The sequence below is a fragment of the Haemorhous mexicanus genome, chromosome 17, assembly GCF_027477595.1.
Source record: "Haemorhous mexicanus isolate bHaeMex1 chromosome 17, bHaeMex1.pri, whole genome shotgun sequence".
Taxonomy (NCBI): domain Eukaryota; kingdom Metazoa; phylum Chordata; class Aves; order Passeriformes; family Fringillidae; genus Haemorhous; species Haemorhous mexicanus.
This window is the reverse complement of record NC_082357.1, coordinates 2,155,844-2,172,862: the sequence shown is the minus strand read 5'-3', so window position 1 is coordinate 2,172,862 and position 17,019 is coordinate 2,155,844. Positions and strand designations below refer to the sequence as shown.

At 65.3% G+C, this 17,019-nt stretch overlaps 2 protein-coding genes across 2 annotated transcripts in view; one reads left to right on the top strand and one right to left on the bottom strand.

Moving 5' to 3' along the window:
• Window positions 1–299: 299 nt before the first annotated feature.
• The window catches only part of CORO7 (coronin 7), a 34,779-nt gene continuing 18,059 nt past the window's right edge, over window positions 300–17,019 (bottom strand). The window contains exons 10-28 of the mRNA XM_059862090.1: window positions 4,702–4,756; window positions 4,493–4,550; window positions 4,258–4,403; window positions 3,750–3,845; window positions 3,523–3,675; window positions 3,279–3,411; window positions 3,026–3,201; window positions 2,527–2,635; window positions 2,348–2,434; window positions 2,113–2,255; window positions 1,937–2,041; window positions 1,727–1,812; window positions 1,512–1,653; window positions 1,314–1,403; window positions 1,120–1,236; window positions 902–1,037; window positions 705–796; window positions 536–622; window positions 300–455 (exon numbers count right to left, since the gene is read on the bottom strand). Coding sequence (XP_059718073.1) covers window positions 450–455; window positions 536–622; window positions 705–796; window positions 902–1,037; window positions 1,120–1,236; window positions 1,314–1,403; window positions 1,512–1,653; window positions 1,727–1,812; window positions 1,937–2,041; window positions 2,113–2,255; window positions 2,348–2,434; window positions 2,527–2,635; window positions 3,026–3,201; window positions 3,279–3,411; window positions 3,523–3,675; window positions 3,750–3,845; window positions 4,258–4,403; window positions 4,493–4,550; window positions 4,702–4,756 — 2,017 coding nt within the window. The 3' untranslated portion in view covers window positions 300–449. The remainder of the gene's footprint in view (window positions 456–535; window positions 623–704; window positions 797–901; window positions 1,038–1,119; window positions 1,237–1,313; window positions 1,404–1,511; window positions 1,654–1,726; window positions 1,813–1,936; window positions 2,042–2,112; window positions 2,256–2,347; window positions 2,435–2,526; window positions 2,636–3,025; window positions 3,202–3,278; window positions 3,412–3,522; window positions 3,676–3,749; window positions 3,846–4,257; window positions 4,404–4,492; window positions 4,551–4,701; window positions 4,757–17,019) is intronic.
• On the top strand, window positions 6,737–13,946 carry VASN (vasorin). The gene is made up of 2 exons (XM_059862091.1): window positions 6,737–6,849; window positions 11,251–13,946. The coding sequence occupies exons 1-2, from the start codon at window positions 6,737–6,739 to the stop codon at window positions 13,268–13,270; spliced, it is 2,133 nt and encodes a 710-aa protein (XP_059718074.1). The 3' UTR covers window positions 13,271–13,946.

The following is a 17,019-nucleotide window of genomic DNA, read 5'->3' as shown; positions in this document are numbered from 1 at the left end:
CGCCGTGTTCCCCCCTTGCCCGGACCCTGGCTCCCCCTCGGTCCCTGTGTTATCCCCGATTTCCGTGTCCCCCGGTGACGGTCCCTGTGTCCTTTTGTACCCCCCGCCCCGGTCCTCATGTCCCGCTCGGTTACCATGTCCCCCCGCTGTCGGTCCCTGTGTCACCCCGATGCCCGTATCCCCCTGGAGCCTGTCCCTGTGTCGCCTCCGGTCCACATGCCCCTTCGTTCCCTGTGTCTCCCCCATTCCCGGTCTCCGTGTCCCCCCGCGTTGTCCCAGGATCAGGGCAGGACACGGTGTTGGTGCAGCGGCTTTAATAGCGGGTCCTGCCCGCGGCGGGCCCTGCGCCTCCTCCACCCCTTCTTCTTCCTCCTCCTCTTCCTCGTGGTCGCCCCGCCGGGCCCGGCGGGTGCGGGGGTCCCGGCTGCTCTGGGGGTGCCGGGTCCAGCCTAGTCCTGCGGGAGGCCGGGGGTGAGGAGCGCGGAGGGGCCGGGTAGACCCAGCCGGGGGTCGTGTGTCCCCGTCCCGCACTCACCCACTCGTCCTCGTCCACGCCCTCGAAGGAGTCCTGCGGCAGCGGGTCGTCCCTGTTGCCCAGCCGGGCCACCATGGCACTGAGGAGCTGTGGGGAGAGGCCGGGCAGAGCCGTGGGGCGCAGGGCACCACCCCCGGCCCTGGCGCGGGGAGCTCAGCCCAGAACCCACCTCCTCCTTCTTCTGCTCATCGGTCTTCTCCTCCAGGTACACGGAGGCAGGGACGAACTTCCGAGCCGGAGCCTCTTTGGGGGCCTCACTCACTGCGAGAGCGGTGTCACCGTGGGGCGGGAGGGCTCTACCCCATTGACTAAAGCCCCCCCGGCCGCCCCTGAGGGCCGGGCTCCTCGCCCAGCCCCCGCACCCACCTGGCACCATGTCTGCGGGGCGCAGGCTGGCGCGGCGCTGCTGCCCGTCCTGCCCGTCCAGCCAGGCACCTGCACCCAGCGCCGGCTCCCACCACACGCGGGTCGGCGGGTACAGATCGTCCTGGAAGTACTCCTTCTGCGGGGGCAAGGGGCGCTCAGCGGGGTGCCCTGCCTCCTGTCCCCTCCCCGAACACAGCCAGCCTCCCCCCGCCACCTACCTTGACGCGTGGCACGTGGAAAGCCACGGGCTCCAGGGTGCTCTGCCCCAGGCGCAGCGCCCGGGCAAACTCCACCTCCCGTACCTCGCACGCCGTTTTGGGCAGGAAGACGAAGCCCTGGTGGCGTGGGGGTGTGAGCGGGGTCTGGTAGCACAGGTAGGGGGTCAGGGACAGGCAGCATAGCCCCCCTTTACCTTGTGGGGTTCATTGGAGGTGAAGCTGTTGCACTCGAGGAAGTAGGGGGGCTCGGGGGTCACTTCATAGAGGAAGACTCTGGTGTCGCCCTGGGGATGGAGCGAGACAGGGGCTGTCAGGGGACATGGAGGGTCCCTCCTCACTGTGGGGTGCTGTAGGCAGGGAGCCCCACAGTTTTTTGGAGGGTGAGCCCTCACCTTGCCAGTGAGGAAGACAACGCTGGTATCCTCATCGTAAAAGGGCAGAAGGGTGGAAGGGGCCACGTCCAGACCAAGGACAGACAAGGGTCCTTCAGGCAGGGCCTGTGCCCGGTACAGGAGGATCCTCCTCTCACTGCGGCTGTGCGGAGGTGACAGTGAGAGCAAGCAGTGTCCTCAGGGACCCCTGCCCTGGTATGCATCCCCCTCCTTACCTGTCAAAGCCGGACACCAGGAGGTAGTCACCACCACAAACCCAAACCAGGCGTGCTCCGCGTCCCCCCTCGGGACCTGGGCCCTCCTGCATGGGGTGAAGGTCACCCTGCCTGCTCTCAGAGAGCTGGGGGTGCAGTCATGTGCCCATGGGGAGGGTTTCCTGCCCATATCCCCAGCTCTCCAGCCCGTCCCCAGTGCTGGGATTGTACCTGTTGAGGCTGAGAGCTGCGCCGTGGCTCGTAGAGCCGTATCCGTCCGTCTTTGCTCACTGTTGCCAGCTTCTTCCCATCCGGGCTCCAAGCCATGCTGAAAATCTGGAGAGACAGATGTTGTGCAAATGTCCCAAAGCTGCCTCTTGGGTGTCCCTGGATTTGTCATGCCTTACCTGATCCGTGTGTCCCTGCAGGCACAAGACTTCCCGCCCGGCGCTCAGCTCCCAGATCCGCACGGTCATGTCGTAGGAGGAGGAGACCAGGAGATCAGATGCCGTGGGGTGGAAGCGGATGGAGTAAATCTTTTCCGTGTGACCTGGTGAGGTTCAGCAGTGCGTGGTTGTCCCCAGCTGCGGGTGCCACCAGGCTGTTTTGTCCCCAGTATGGGGTGCTCAGTAGTCCCCTCACCTCGGAGGACAGCTTCAGGCTCCTGCAGGGTCTCCTGCAGCCCTCCCTCAGGGATGTGCCACAGCCGGATCCTGGCGTCCTCACCCGCTGTGCCAGAAGGGATGGGCAGTGGTTACTGGGGTGGTCTGGAATGCCTGGAGCTCTGGGGGACTCTCTGGGCAGGGCTGGCATGCACGTACCAACAGCGAGGCGCCGTGGGTTGAAGGGGTCCCAGGTGAGGTCAGCCACGGCTGTGCCGTTCTGGATGGTGGGCACGGCCATGTCGGGGAGGCGGCCAGGCTTGGAGAGCTGCGGGTGAGAACCGGGGTCAGCAGCACGGCACACACGGCACCATGCTGGCCTCCACACCTCCCTGGGTACCTCAAGCATGGCACACACGGCACACATGGCATACACGGCGCCGTGCCGGCCTCCACACCTCCCCGGGTACCTCGAGCACGGCACACACGGCACACACGGCATACATGGCACACATGGCACACACGGCACACATGGCATACATGGCACACACGGCACACACGGCGCTGTGCCGGCCTCCACACCTCCCCGGGTACCTCGAGCATGGCACACACAGCACACACGGCACACATGGCACACACGGCACACACGGCACACACGGCATACATGGCACACACGGCACACACGGCGCTGTGCCGGCCTCCACACCTCCCCGGGTACCTCGAGCACGGCAATCTGGCCGCCGGCAGAGAGCAGGGGCAGGGCCACGCGCTGCTGGTTGGCGCAGAAGCCGTCGCTCTCACCCGGCGTGGTGAGGCTGAGCCCCCGCAGGTTGGTGAGGTGCAGGTCCCGGTGCAGAACCCGGCCCTGCGCGTGCCGGAAGCGGGAGCTGGGCCCTGCAGCGGGCGAGGGCTGGGTGAGCGCCCCGAGTCCCCCCAGGGGGGCACCCCGAGCCACCCCACTGCCCACTCACCCAAAATGCTCTGCAGGGACTTCTGGCTGGGGCTGCTGGCAAAGCCGCTGGAGGGGCCAGTGCTGGCTGAGAGCGAGGTGGCCGCGCTGCCTGGTGAGGCCAGTGAGGATGGTGAGGAGTAACCACTGGCTTCCTACAGGAGAGAGAGCCCAGACAGGGGGTGCTGGTTTGTCTCGTGGGATGAGGGCAGCAGGGACCCACCCCCTGCAGCACTCAGTGCCCTTTTCCAGCACCCCATGCTCACACTCTGGTCGGCATCGGTGTGGCCAGTGTCGGTGTCGGTGTGGCCAGTGTTGGTGTCGGTGTGGCTAGTGTCAGTGTTGCTGGTGCCAGCAATGATGGGGGATGTGAAGGTCTCCGTGGGTCTCCGTGCAGGGTGCAGGCTCACCCTTCCCACCTGCACCGAGCACAGTGGTGAGCATAGGGCAGTGGCAATGCCACCAGCAAGGACACCCCCCAGATGACACTGACCTGCTGGCTGTCCCCTGCCCACCAGCCTCGGGCGTCGGTGGCTGGCAGCATCCCTGTGCAGTCAGGGAACAGATCCTCGTGGAACTCCTGGACAGACTGGGGAAGAGGGGACAGGGTGAGATGGGTGTTCCCAAAATCCCACAGCCTCTGTCCTGCTGCAGTTGGGGCACCCCTGGGCACCCCCAGACACTTCCAGCACCCAAACTTCAGATGCTTGAAGTGCCCAGCACCCACTGCACAACAGCACCCAGCAGGTGGCACCCAGCTGTCACCATCCACTCTCCAGCACCCCAATCCTGCATGCAGCGCCCAGCTCCCCAAATCCAGCACCCAGACTCTGCAACCCACCACCAGCATCCGGGTTTGACCTCCTCTCCTGCTCTCCCCAGGCTGGGGACTGGGGTCTCACTGCAGCCAGGTCTTTCTTGTCACCCAGTGCTGGTGAGGTGTCACCCGTGAGATGACACCAGGCACCTACGAGACAGTGCCACCCACAGGGCCCCCTTACCTTGCGTGGCACCAGGTAGCTGATGGGGACGATGGCTGTGTCAGTGAGCTGCAGGACACGGAGCACCTCGCAGGCCATGACATCCAGGGCCAGGCGTGGCACGGCTGCCAGGCCCCGCATGCTGCCCTCTGTCCAGCACTGGGTCACTGCGGGACAGGCAGGGTGGCCCTGGGGTGGGTGGCCAGGCAGCAGTGAGCCTCCCGGGGGAGATACGGGTGGGAGGGGACCTGCTTACCCTGGGTGAGTGCTGGCTGCGTGGGGGCCACCTCGAAGCAGTAGAGGAGGTTTTCTCCCTGGAAGAGAGGTGGTGGGGACAGGGAATGAGCAGTGCTGTAGGAAGCACCCTGCTGCACCCACATGTACCAAGCTGTACCTCACTACACCCCCCCTGCATCCTCCTGTCCCCCCAGTGCCTCCCTACACCCCCCAGCCATGGGACCTCACCTTCCCTGCCAGCACCAGCAGCCCCGTGTCAACGTCGTACAGCGGGATAGTCACCCTGCAAGGGAAGGGGGGGGGCTGAGCCAAGGGCCCCCCTGGGCACAGCACCCCCATGGATGTGGGGCTGGATCCTGTTCCCCCCACTGGTGCACACCCCAAACCCTGTCCTGGGGAAGTGTGGGGCAGGATAAGGCAGTGCTGCGATGGTGGGGCAGCAGGGTGCTGGGCTGGTCCCCAGGTGACAACCCTCACTATCCCAGCCTGTGCTGACAGCTTGGCGGCAGGATGTCACTGCCACCTGCTTCCAGTCCCCATGGGGCATCCCGCTCCCTGCCCTGCTCCCTGTGCCCAGCCATGGCACCTGGCCTCGCCCGGGGGAGCCTCCGGCAGCCGCGAGGTGGCCCCGGGGCCGGCTGGGCCGGCTTGGCCAGTTCGGGGCGGGCGCGTGGCACTCCCGGCTCACCCGGGGAGCCAGCCAGCCCCGGGAGTGCCCTGCGGGCCGGCTGTGCCAGCTGGAGCGTGTCCCTGCTCCCTGTCCTGCACCCTGTCCCACACCGCAGCCGGGGTGCTCCGTGGCCGGGGGGACGCTCGGTGGCAGGAGGGGAGCACAGGGAATACTCAGTGGCCTGAGGGGACAGTGGTGACAGGAGCACAGAGGCACTCTGTGCCTTCCCTCGGCAGGGGTGGAGGAGGGAGGGCCGCAGGCAGAGACCAAAGGGACAATCTATTACTTTTGGTTGACGTTTCTGTGGCTGTGCCAAGGGGAGGGAACTGCTCCAGGCCATCCCATGCCATAAAGGATATCTGGTATGGCATGGTCCTGCCCCAGGACTGTTGGCACAACCTAGGCAAACACTGCCAGGATGCCTGGGGCAGGCACCGGGATCCCCTACCCTGCTGTCACCACAGCCACCAGCACTGCCACCACCACAGTGGTGCAGGTCTGGGACAAGGGCACCCTGAGTGCCTGGTTGTCCCAGCCCAGCCCATGCCATCCTCACCATGCCGAACAGGGAGCACTGCTCTGCTGTCACAGGGGCATGGGACAGCCCTGCAAGAGCCACCCACTTTCCCCTGTCCCCTGGCACAAGGTGGCAGGAGCTGTGTGGATGCCAGGGCCATGGGGGGACTGAGACTCTAGGGCACTGGGGCTCATTGGTGCCAGAGTTCCTGGTTACCCTGGGCACACTGGATATGGGGGTCACTGGGGGTGCCAAGGACACTCAACCCAGCCTTTTTTGTTACCAGGGTTGCCAGGGGTCCCACGGGTGCTAGGGACATGAGGGAGATACCTGTACCTGGATCTAGCCCTATACCTGTGGGTACACACACCAGGGGTGCTGGGGTCCCAGGGACCCCAGCCCCGGGGATGCTGAAGGTTCTGGGAGACCCTGGAGGGTTTGGAAGGTCTGAGAGCTTCCAAAGGTCCTGTGGGTCCTGGGGATCCTTGTGGGTCTGGGGAGCCCTGAGGTCACATGGAGTTCCCAAGGGGTCCCAGAGGTCCTTGTGACTCTGGAGACTCCTGAAATATCAATGTCCCTGTAACTCTGGGAGGTCCTGGGATCACGGGGTCTGGAGGTCCCTGTGGACCCTTGTGACTCCCAGGTCCCAGAGGTCCTGGAGGTGCTGGGGGCCGCTGTGACTCAGGTCCTGGGTACCCCAATGGTCCCTGTGACTCTGAGGTCCCAGATGTCCTGGGTATCCCAGGGGTCCCTGTGAGTCAGAGATCCTGGATATTCCGAGAGTCCTGGGGGTCCAGGGGGGTCTCTGTGACTCAGAGGTCCTGAATGTCCCGAGGACATTGTGCCTCCAGGGTCCCGGGGGTCCCTGTGCCTCCAGGGTCCCAGAGGTGCTGGATGTCCCTGCGGCTCCGGGGCTCCGGGGCTCCGGGGCTCCGGGGTCCCGGCGGTGCCACCCCTGCCGGGCCCCAGGTGAGCGGGGGCGGAGCCTCTGTGGAGGCCGTGCCCCGCCCCACCCCCTCCGTGCTCTCAGCCAATGAGCGCCCGGCGGGAGGGTAGGCCCCGCCCCCTTGGTTTAAATGCCGCCCCTCGCGCCCGGCGCTGCCAGAGAGGGGAGCGCTCGCCCGGCCGCCGCTGCGCTGCCGCCATGGACTGACCGCCCGCCCCGCACGGCCCCGCACCGCCCGCCACGGTGAGTCCCTCGGCCGCCACCCCGCCTGACCCTCCACACGGCCACCGGGGCTCTGTGGGGAGGCAGCCCACGGGCGGGAGGGGGCTCTGCGGGGCATCCGCCGGCTCAGGGGGCGGTGGGGCCCGGGGGGCCCTGGTGGGCCCGGGCCGAGCCGTGGGACAGCCGGTGTGGCCTGGGCACCCAGCGTGACAGGGTGCCACTGGGGCATCGGCTGAGGGTCGGCATGCCCAGCTCCCTGCGAGGCCTCAGCTGAGCCAGGGGCATCCGGCTGGCCCCTGCCTCGGCTGATGGTAGGGCCTCGGCTGGGCTGGGGCGGTGGCACTGCAGTGGGCTGGGACAGGGGATCACGGAGGGCTCTCGCTTCCCTGTCCCTGCCTGTGCCTGTTTTGCCACGGGATGTGCTGGGGTCTGGCCCTGGGATCCTGGTCTGGTGCTGCATCCATCGCAGGAAAGGGGAGGGATGTATTTGGGGCTGACATGGAGCATGGCTCCATCCGGCATGGCCGAGTGGCAATGAAGCACTCCAGACCCACACGGGACCAGCATGGTCTTGGGCCCATCCCATGCTTGCTCTGTCCCGGCAGATGTGACGGCTGGGCTCTCCTGCTGGGGTCAGGCAGAGGTGGGAGCTGCTGGCAGCAGTGTCCACCACCACCCTCCTCAGTGGAGGGCTTGGCTGGGGTGGGGTTTGGCCGCCCTCGTTCTGCTTGTCCTCAGGGGCTGCTGTCCTGGGTCACTGACCTGCTGTGGGTCCCCATGCAGTGCTGACAAGGGTTTTCCTCCAGCTGGCACAGAGGGATGGGTGCCAGCAGGGCCACCGGCCAGCTTGGCACCAGGAGGCAGGGATACCCCACCGCTTCTCCTGCCGCCAGCTCCCCACGCACTTCATTGTCACCTGGTGTGAGTTCAGAGGGTGCCGGTGCCTGTAACCCTTCTTGGGTGTCACCTCTTTGGGGGCCACCGTGGGGTAAATGTCCCTTTCCACGCCTGGCTCCCTCCCAGCCTGGCGATGGCCACAGGAGCTAACACATGCCAGCAGAGATGCTCCAGTTCTGAGACTCTTCCCAGCCAAACCCCCCCCCAGTAAGGTTCCCCCCTCATACACCTACCCTTGCCAGCGTGCCCCACGCCCACAGGTCTCATCCTGCTGGGGCTGGGGCGGCCGGACTGCCCTGACCCAGCTGTGCCGCTGCCCACACGGCGCTGGGCAGTGCCGCCATCAGGGATGACACTAATTACTGTTTTCCCCCGCGCCACGCCGAGCCCGGCCGGGTGGCCCTGACGCAAGCGCTGCCTGCCCGGCTGGCTCTGCCGGCGGGACGCGGCACGAGGAAGCGCTCGGGGACAGCCGCGGCCGCCCCAGTCACTCCGGAGGAATCTGCCCGTGCCGCCCGGGCCACGCGTGGCACTATCGCCGGCCTCCTCCCACCCTCCGCCGGCGTTCCGGCTCCTCCCGAGGCGGTTTGGCTGCCGGCAAAGCGGCTCTGCTGGTTTTTCTCCTTGCCGGCACCTGAGATGGGGAGCGCGGCCGGGTCAAAGGGGCAGGAGCGGGATGGAGGGGCTGGCGAGCGCTCCGGGGAATGCAATAACCAGGCCTGCATTCCTGCGGGGCTGCTGCGGAAACTTTAATTAAATAGGGAGGGGAGCGGGAGGAGGTGGGAGCTGCGGCGGGCGGCGCAGGGTGGGTTGAAGGGGAGGAGGATTAAGGGCTTAATCCTGCACATCCCCCCGGCTGGCTCGGGGGAGGGGGCACGTGCTGACATCGGCTTGTTTTGAGGGGTGTAAGGCAGGGGAGCAGCGTCTGCATCCCGCCTGGCAGAGGCACTGTGTCACCTCCCTGTCTCTGCACACCGAGGGCCCCCGTCCTTCCTGCTCTGGTGCCACCGGCCAAGGTGGCAGCCAACGGGCCGGCAACAACGCTGGCTTTGTTTGTCTGCGCTTGCCGGTGAGGGAAGGAACATCCCAGCTGTGCCTGCTTCCCTAGGGTCCCCAAGCAGAGGGAAAGGCAGGGACTCTGCAGCTCCTCCAGCCTGTCCTGCACAGGTGTCACCCTGCAGTGCAAGGACATCGGCCTCGTCCTTAAAAACAGGAGGCGGGTGCGAAGCAGGCATCCCTGCCGAGTGCCAGCCCTGGGCGGGCAGCGGGGTGGCCCAGCCCGGGGGGCCGCAGGCGGGGAAGGGGGGTGGCACGGCACTCCCACCCCAGCAGGCTGGCAGGGAAAGGCTGAGCCGGGACTGGGGGAATCTGAGCCCAGATCCTCCCCGCAGCCGGAAAATATGAATAATTCGGCAAATATCTGCGGTGCAGGCGCGGGGGAGCCCAGCCAAGGCAGCAGCAGGCCGCTGGCAGGGCGGCCCCAACACCTCCGGCAGAAACGGGGCCCCCTCTCCGCCCTTGGGGACCCTGCCAGGACCTGGGGAGGTTGTTCCCCCTGCCCCCCGTTTCTGGGGCTGTCCTGGGCTGGGGGAACTCCTCTCTGCCTCGAAGCAGCATCGTGCCGGGGGGCGGGGCGCGGACGGGATGTTGGCGTGTGCCGGCGGAGCGGGCGATGCCGAGGGGCGGTGGCGGAGGCTGCGGGGCAGTGCCAGCCTGCCCGGCGCTCGTGGCCGGGCATGGATGCGCGGCCGTGGCCGGGCTGGCCGAACCTGCCCGGAGCGGGGAGCCTGGCAGACGGGGAGGAAATGCCAGCGTAATTAAAGGGACGAGAGAGACTTGGAGTCAGCAGCTGGTTGCAGCACGGGACACGTCAGCGAAACCCGACCCTGGCATTGCAAAACCAGCCCCGGCTTCGCCAGCATCCCGCAGGCCTGGCCCCGCTCCGGCGCTGCCCACCCGGGTCGGCTGGCACGGCCGTGGCACCGCTGCAGCCAGGGCTCTCCCACCAGCCAGCACGCTCTGGATGCTGGAGCCACCTCGAGTGGTGCTGGGTCTGCCCCCAGCCCCATACAGCTCTTCACATGGTCTCCATGTTGTGCTTTTAACTCTGCTGGCAGCCTGACTGTGATGTGGGGCGCAGGGGCTGAGCTGGGCTTGCTGGGGAGGGGATGCAGTGATGGTGACCCCTGGGTGACAGTGACCTCTTGGATGTGGCACAGCTCCTCCCCAGTGTCAGGGACTGACGGCACAGGTCATGTCAGGGCAGGGCCAGCCAGGCCAAGTGACTCAGGCGCTTGTGGTGACCCTGCCCAGCCGTGGGCTCACCCCACCCTGGGGGGGGGCCGCTCGGGAAGAGGCGAGGACAGAGCTGGCTGTGGTGTTAACCCTGTCCAACCCCCCAGCAGGGGGACAAGAGGACACAACACGGCTCCAGACCCTCCTGGCTCAGGATGTGTTGTCCCTGCACTGCTGATGGGGCCGGGGCAGGCGGCACGTGCTGCTATGTGACCTGCAGCCCCCCACACACAGCGGGGGCCCCTTGTGAGCCACAGGGGGGGCGTTTGCCTGGAGCTCCGACAGCTCTGAGCAGGGGGGAGGTGGCAACAGATGGGGCTGGGGAAGTGTTCGCCTCTTCCTTGCCCAGGGATCCCACTCTGCCACCTCCCCCTGACCCTGAGATGGAGTGGCAGGAGACTGTGAGTCTCTGGCCCAGCCCAATGTCATTAAAGGGGCTGAAAGATGGGGCTGAGGGAGGAGCCCTTTGGGACACAGACAGCGTTTGTGACATTGGCCAGGGCATCCATGGGCAGCTGGGGCTGGGGTGGTTACAGCCTTGGTCACCCCAGAGCCTACTCCCTCCATCCCTGCTGACCCAGTCCTCAAGGGACAGGGATACAGCCCACAGTGCTGAGTCCCTGGAGTTTAACAGTGAGGGGAACAGCAAGGTGACCTGTGGGGACAGGGGCTTGGTGGGGCTGAATGAGACCCTGCACTCTGTGGGGACGCAAATGGCTCCTCCAGCCCCACACCGTGTGCCCCTGTCCCTAAGAGGGGCTGCTGTTGCTGGTGATCCGGGCAGGAGCAGCCCCCGAGGGTGCAGCTGCTGTGACGGCGGCACAAGCAAAGGGTTAAGCTGAGCTCTACGCAGGCGAGGCCGGCCAGGCTCCCACCCCTTCCCGGTGCTCTGATTCTCCATCCCCTGTGTTTGATTTGCACCCTGCTGAGCAGCTGGGGAGGTTGGGGCCCTTGTGAGTACTGGGAAAGGTCTTGGTGCTCCACCGAAGACAGCCCCAATACCAGTGGGACGTGTCTCATGGTAGAGCCTGGGGTGTGCAAAGGTACCACATCCCCAAATCCTGGGGGTCTGGGGAGGGGGGAGCATGGACCTGGGGTGGGCAGCCCCTGTGCTGGTGGGCAGCCCTGGAGGCAGAGCAAGGTTCAGAGGTGCCCCACAGCCCTGCCAGCCCTGGGTACCCCCCCAGCAGGGCCCATCCCCTCATCCTGGCTGTGCTTGTCTCTCTGCAGAGCTGACACCATGAACCAGCTGATCCTTTGCACACTGCTCCTCTTGGCCCGTGGGGAGCTGGCCAGGGCATGTCCTGCAGGCTGCCAGTGCCATGACCCCAAGACCATCCTGTGTGCAGCCAGGCGGGGCCAGACAGTGCCCCAGGGGCTGCCCCCCAGCACCCTCTCCCTCTATGTCTTTGAGAACGGCATCACAACGCTCAGTGAGGACAGCTTTGCAGGGCTGCCTGCCCTCCAGCTCCTGGACCTCTCACAAAACAAGATCACCAGCATCCAGAGAAACATCTTCCAGCCCCTGACGGAGCTTGTCAACTTGGATCTGTCCTCCAACCAGCTGCAGGAGATCACCAATGAGACCTTCTATGGGCTGCGGCTGCTGGAACGGCTCTACCTGCAGAGGAACAGGATCCAGCACATCCACGCTGCTGCCTTTGACACGCTGGAGAATCTGCTGGAGCTAAAGCTGCAGAACAACCAGCTCAGGGCTGTGCCCCCCCTCGACCTGCCCAACCTCTTGCTGCTGGACATCAGCTGGAACAAGATCCCTGCCATTGCACCAGGGGCTTTCCATGCCGTCAGCATTGAGTCCCTGAAGATTGCAGGGCTGGGCCTGACGAGCTTAAATGAGGAGCTCTTCCAGGTCCAAAACAACCTCCACGAGCTGGACATCTCTGACAACCTGCTGGAGCGCGTCCCGGTGGTGCTGCGGCGTCTGGGCAGCCTCACCAGGCTCAGCCTGGCCGGCAATGCCCGCATCTCCCAGCTGCCAGCTGAGGACTTCCAGAGCCTCCACAACCTCCAGGAGCTGGACATCAGCAACCTCAACATCAACACCATCCCTCGGGATTTCTCTGGCTTCTTCCCCAGGCTGCGGGCCGTGACGGCTGCCGGCAACCCCTTCAACTGTATCTGCCAGATGAGCTGGCTGGTGCAGTGGGTGAACACCAGTGGTGTGGTCCTGCGGCGCCCTGAGGAGACGCGATGCCACTTCCCCCCAAAAAACTCCGGCAAGCTCCTCCACCACCTGCAATACACTGACTTTGGCTGCCCCACCACCACCCCCACACCCACCACGCCCCGCACCACCACGCTGCCACCGCCCGCGCCGCTGCCCAGCACCCACCGCCCACCGCCACCCCCCAGCACCGCCGCACCCACCCCGAGGCCCAGAGAGCCCCAGGGCAGCTCCACCTTGGTGCCCTTCAGCGGCGCCCCAGCCCCCACCAGCCCTCCGGCGCCCATCTGTCCCCCCCGCACATGTCTGAACGGCGGCACCTGCCACCTGGGTGCCCAGAACCTCCTGGAGTGCCTGTGCCCCGCGGGCTTCGCTGGCATGTACTGCGAGGTGGAGGCAAGGGGAACGACGGCAGCCCCGGGCACGCCGGCCCTGCCACCTGCACAGCGGGTCAGCATTGCCCAGGTGGGCAGCACCTCCCTCAAAGTGGACCTGCACAGCTACATCCAGTCCAAGGCGCAGCTGAAGGGCATCCGCCTGAGCTACCGGAACCTGTCGGGGCCGGACAAGCGGGTGGTGATGCTGCGCTTGCCAGCCTCGCTCTCCGAGTACACGGTGCGGGCGCTGAAACCCAACTGCACCTACCGCGTCTGCATCGGGGCGCTGGGGGAGGCTCCCAAGGAGGAGCACTGCGCCGAGGCGCACACCCTGCCCCTCAGCCTGCAGCAGCACTCCCCTGTCACCCAGAGCCAGGACCCCAACCTCGCCCTGATCCTGGTCCCTGCGCTGGCTGCCATGCTGCTGCTGCTGGTGGTGGTCACAGCCGCCATGTACTACTGCCGGCACCGCCGCGCCAAGGCACGCGCCGGCGCTGGGGTGGACGCCAGCCCCCTGGAGCTGGAAGGGGTGAAGGCCTGCCTGGAAAACGGGGATTTGAGCAGCCACGGCTGCAAGGTGCCAGAGGCAGCGATGCTTTCTGGCGGCTCTGAGTGCGAGGTGCCGCTCATGCAGTCACACTACCCCAGCAACAACAACACCCCGGGGCTCAAACCCTCCTACTTCTGAACCCACAGGGCTTCCAGAGCCTTGGACACAGGAGGGCTGAGCTCCAGAGGCAGCACCTGACCATGTCCCTCTGGGATACGCATCGCCAAGGAGCTGACTGAACTGAGACAGAAACCCCCCCATCCCACAACGTGCAATTTCCGAGAGGCTGCCGTGCTTCAGGAGGAGACATGAATTTTACTGCTCTGTGCCTTGATTTCTGTGACTCTACCTAGAACGTGGGTAGCAGAAGAGAAAGGGGGGTTAGTTTGGGGGTTGGGGGGCTTTTTTTAGCAGACAAGTGTCTGCTAAAGAGAAAGCTGCTGTGACTGGGCTGAGGGATGTCCACGTGCTGGTAACAAGGGTCCTTCAGTGGAGCACAGCCCGTGACTCGACTCCCTGGAAGCTGATGTGAGCAATACGGCCCGGCCGAGGTGCTGGGACACTCGGGACCCCCCGGGCCAAAGGAAGTTCCGAGCAGGCAAACCGGGAATTGAAGCTTTAAGAACTCAGAGAGAATATTTATACATCGTTATTTCCCATTTCTTCTGGGAAAACTTTTTTTAGTACAGGTTTGTGTACATCTCTTTTGTAAGGCAGATCAGAAGGGTGTCTTTTTGTAAAAAAAAAAAAAAAAAAAAAAAAACCAACCCAAAATAATTAAAATAACAACAACGAAAAGTTCTGTGCAGCCCTGAGTACCTCGGCAGGCACTGCCTGTCACAAGCAGGGGTGTGGGCAGTGTGGCGTGTCCCCTGCAGAGGAGCGGGAAGGTCAGCCGTGTCCTCCCGTTGTTGTTGGCAAGCACCGGGATGAGTCAGGGCAAGGGAGGGGGGAGTTTTCCCGACTCTGGGCGTTTTTTACCCCTAGGGCGCTGCCCCTCACCTCGGGCGCTGAGGAGGTGTTCCCAAAACAGAGGCCACGGGGTTCAAATCAGCCCCTGCCCCGCGCATCATCCAGCCTTACTTCATCCCTCCCCGCCTGCCAGATGGCTGCGGGGCCAGCTGAGGGACAAACAGCCCAGCCCAACCTCCTGACGTCAACCGCGGCGGCACCGCGACCCCCAAATCGCCCGTGACAAGTGTCAGCCTGCGTGGCCCCCCAAGCCGGGGGCCGCCGCCAGAACCCCCGCTGCCCGGCCCCAGGAACAGCCGGTTTTGTGCGCGGGCCCCGGCGGGGCGGGCTGGGAGCCGACGCTCGGCAGGTTCCCGCTGCCAAGTGGTTTCTGCTCCAACCCTCTGGTTTTAATCGTTTTCCAATCCTTTATCTTTCGGGCTGGAATTTTCCAGGTTGGGGCCCTGCCCGCCGAGGTATGTTTGATTTGGAGAGAATGAGCACAGCGCGGGGCTGAAGCTGAGGGTCACCGCCGTGCCGCTCCGGGCCGGCCGCTCCGCCGCAGGACACGGCCCTGACCCCCGGCCCCTCGGTGCCGCTCGCCCGGGGCTGGGAGCGGCTCTGGATGCAATTAGGGGCGCGGGGCGTCGGCGGGGCCGTCTGGCGCAGCCCCCCGGCTCCCAGGTGGGCTTCCGGCAGGGCTGGCTCCCATTAGGGCCGGCGCAGCGGCAGGAGGGGCCCCTCGCCGGCGCGGGCGGCTCGCTGCGATGGCCACGCTCGCCCGCTCAAAGGGCCCATTGTGGTCCTCTCCCCACAGATTTTTCAAATTAACATCCCAAATTCCTCCCAAAATTGCTGCTGTGTAAATATTTTCACTGCGAGCTTTGTATATTTTCCAGCCTCGCGAGGAGGAGAGAAGAAAAGTCCCTGGCAGAGCCGCGGCCTTGCGCCGGGTGCCCCCGGCCGGCCGCCGCCACGGCCCCCCGGGCCCGGGCCAGCCCCTGGCGTGTCCCCGGCGTCAGGAGCCCTCCAGACCCTCCTGGCCCCTCACTTCCCCCCTCCTTTGCCTCCATGATGTGCCCTTCCGCTAAGGAAGCCGATTTCCCCACTTGCAAGTAGCAGAAGGTTTGCAGGGGACCCCCCCCCCCATGCCAAGCGTGTGCTGGGGACCCCTCGGCACCTCAGCTGATCCCATTGCTCTGGAGGGGCTTCCAGCAGCTCCAGAGTGAAGGAGCTCCAGTGGAGATGCCAGGAGATCAGAAGCAAAGTTAAGGCTGAGCTTTGGCAGGTGCAGCACCCCTGGGACACCCCTAGGCAAAGATTTTGGGGTGCCACCTGCACAAAGGGGGCAGCAGGGCTCGGAGGTGATGGGGACACTGCAGCCAGGACGGGGCTTGGCCCACACCCACGTCTGCACCCAGACAGCCCTGCAGGAGAGCAGCAGTGCCCAAAGTGGGACTGTCCAGCCCCTGTGGCTTCCTGAATCGCAGCACAAAATTCCCCTCGCCACTGCCAGCCCCATCGCGCGCCAAGAGCCGCTCCAAGAGCGGCACATCGTGCGGCGCTGCTAATTCCTGCGAGCTGAATCAGCGCCGACAAGGATTGCAAAACCCCCTGAAATGGACCCAAAAAATCTCTCTCTCTCTCTCTCTATGTGATCCGGCGGGGCTGGTGAGCGACAGCCCCGGCTAGAGCCACCGGCAGGATGGGGGCTCGGCGGGGAGCCACAACGGGAGGAGCCGCCGGCTTCACCGGGGCAAATCCTGCCTGCACCCTGATGTGGCAAGGCTGGAGGGCTCTGGTCTCCCAAAAATCACCCCTGGTCCCAGGCATGGTCCCACGGAAACCAAACACAGGTCCCCTGGGTCCCCCAGGTCCCCAGGTCTGGAGCAGAGCCCCGAGGGGTCATGGCTCGGTGCCAGGGGTCTGGATGCCCAATCTCTGGGGGGAGGACAGGTGTGTGCCCATCACACAGACCCCAGTGCTGCCAGGAAGAGCTTTGGAGCTCATCATCTTCCCACAGAGCTGGGGAGGCCAGCAGCACCGTGTGGCCACTGAGGCTGTGGCTCATCTGGGAGTGATTTGGGCGCTGCCATCCCGCCCCAGCGCTGGGCTATTTTTACCCAGTGGAATTACGGGACAGGCCACATGGACTGGGTGGTTGCCCCACCTTAACCCCTTCATGTGGCTGCCCATGGGGATGGGTTCCACTGGGGTGACACCTGATGGGCTGGGGTGGCCTCTCCCCTTCCATGTGTCTGAGGGTGGCAGCCAAGCTGGGACAGGAAAAACCCCTTTCCCACTGATGGCAAGCACATGTCAACCCAGGCATCTCTGGGATCTGCAGGGGGATGGGGACAGCAATGGACCTGTCCTGCTCAGGGTTCTTCCTGCTGGGGTGGTTTTTCCAGAGACCCCCAAAGCACCTACCATGACCCAAAATGGCTACTAAGCCCCAGGAAAAAGTGCAGAGGGTGCCAGGCAGGACAAGAGCAGGACCCATTCCAGCTGGTATCTGCAGAGAGGCAGCAGGGTGACAGTGGGAACATGTGCCTTGGTGGGGTTGGGTGCCCCAGTGCTGGGAGATGCCAGGGCTGCAAGCCTGGCCCCAGGAGCTGGCTCAACCACAGGCTTTGGGAGGGGCAGGGGTGGGTGTTAGGGACTGAGCCCCCTGGGCAGTGCACCCAGGGAACCACCTGGGCCCCTCCATGTCCTGCTCCAGCGCTGGGGGAGCCAAACAGCCCCAAATCCCTCCACAAACATCCTGCTGTGCCAACTCCCTGCTACAGACAGGTCCCGGCTCTGGCACCTCCCAGCTCTGTCAGACTTTGCACCGTGAAGGGTGGTGGGGATCCAGCTGTCCCCATCCCTCAGCCCCACCACCATCCTGCCCTGCAGGGACATGCCCACTGTTGGAACACACCACAGGGACCTCT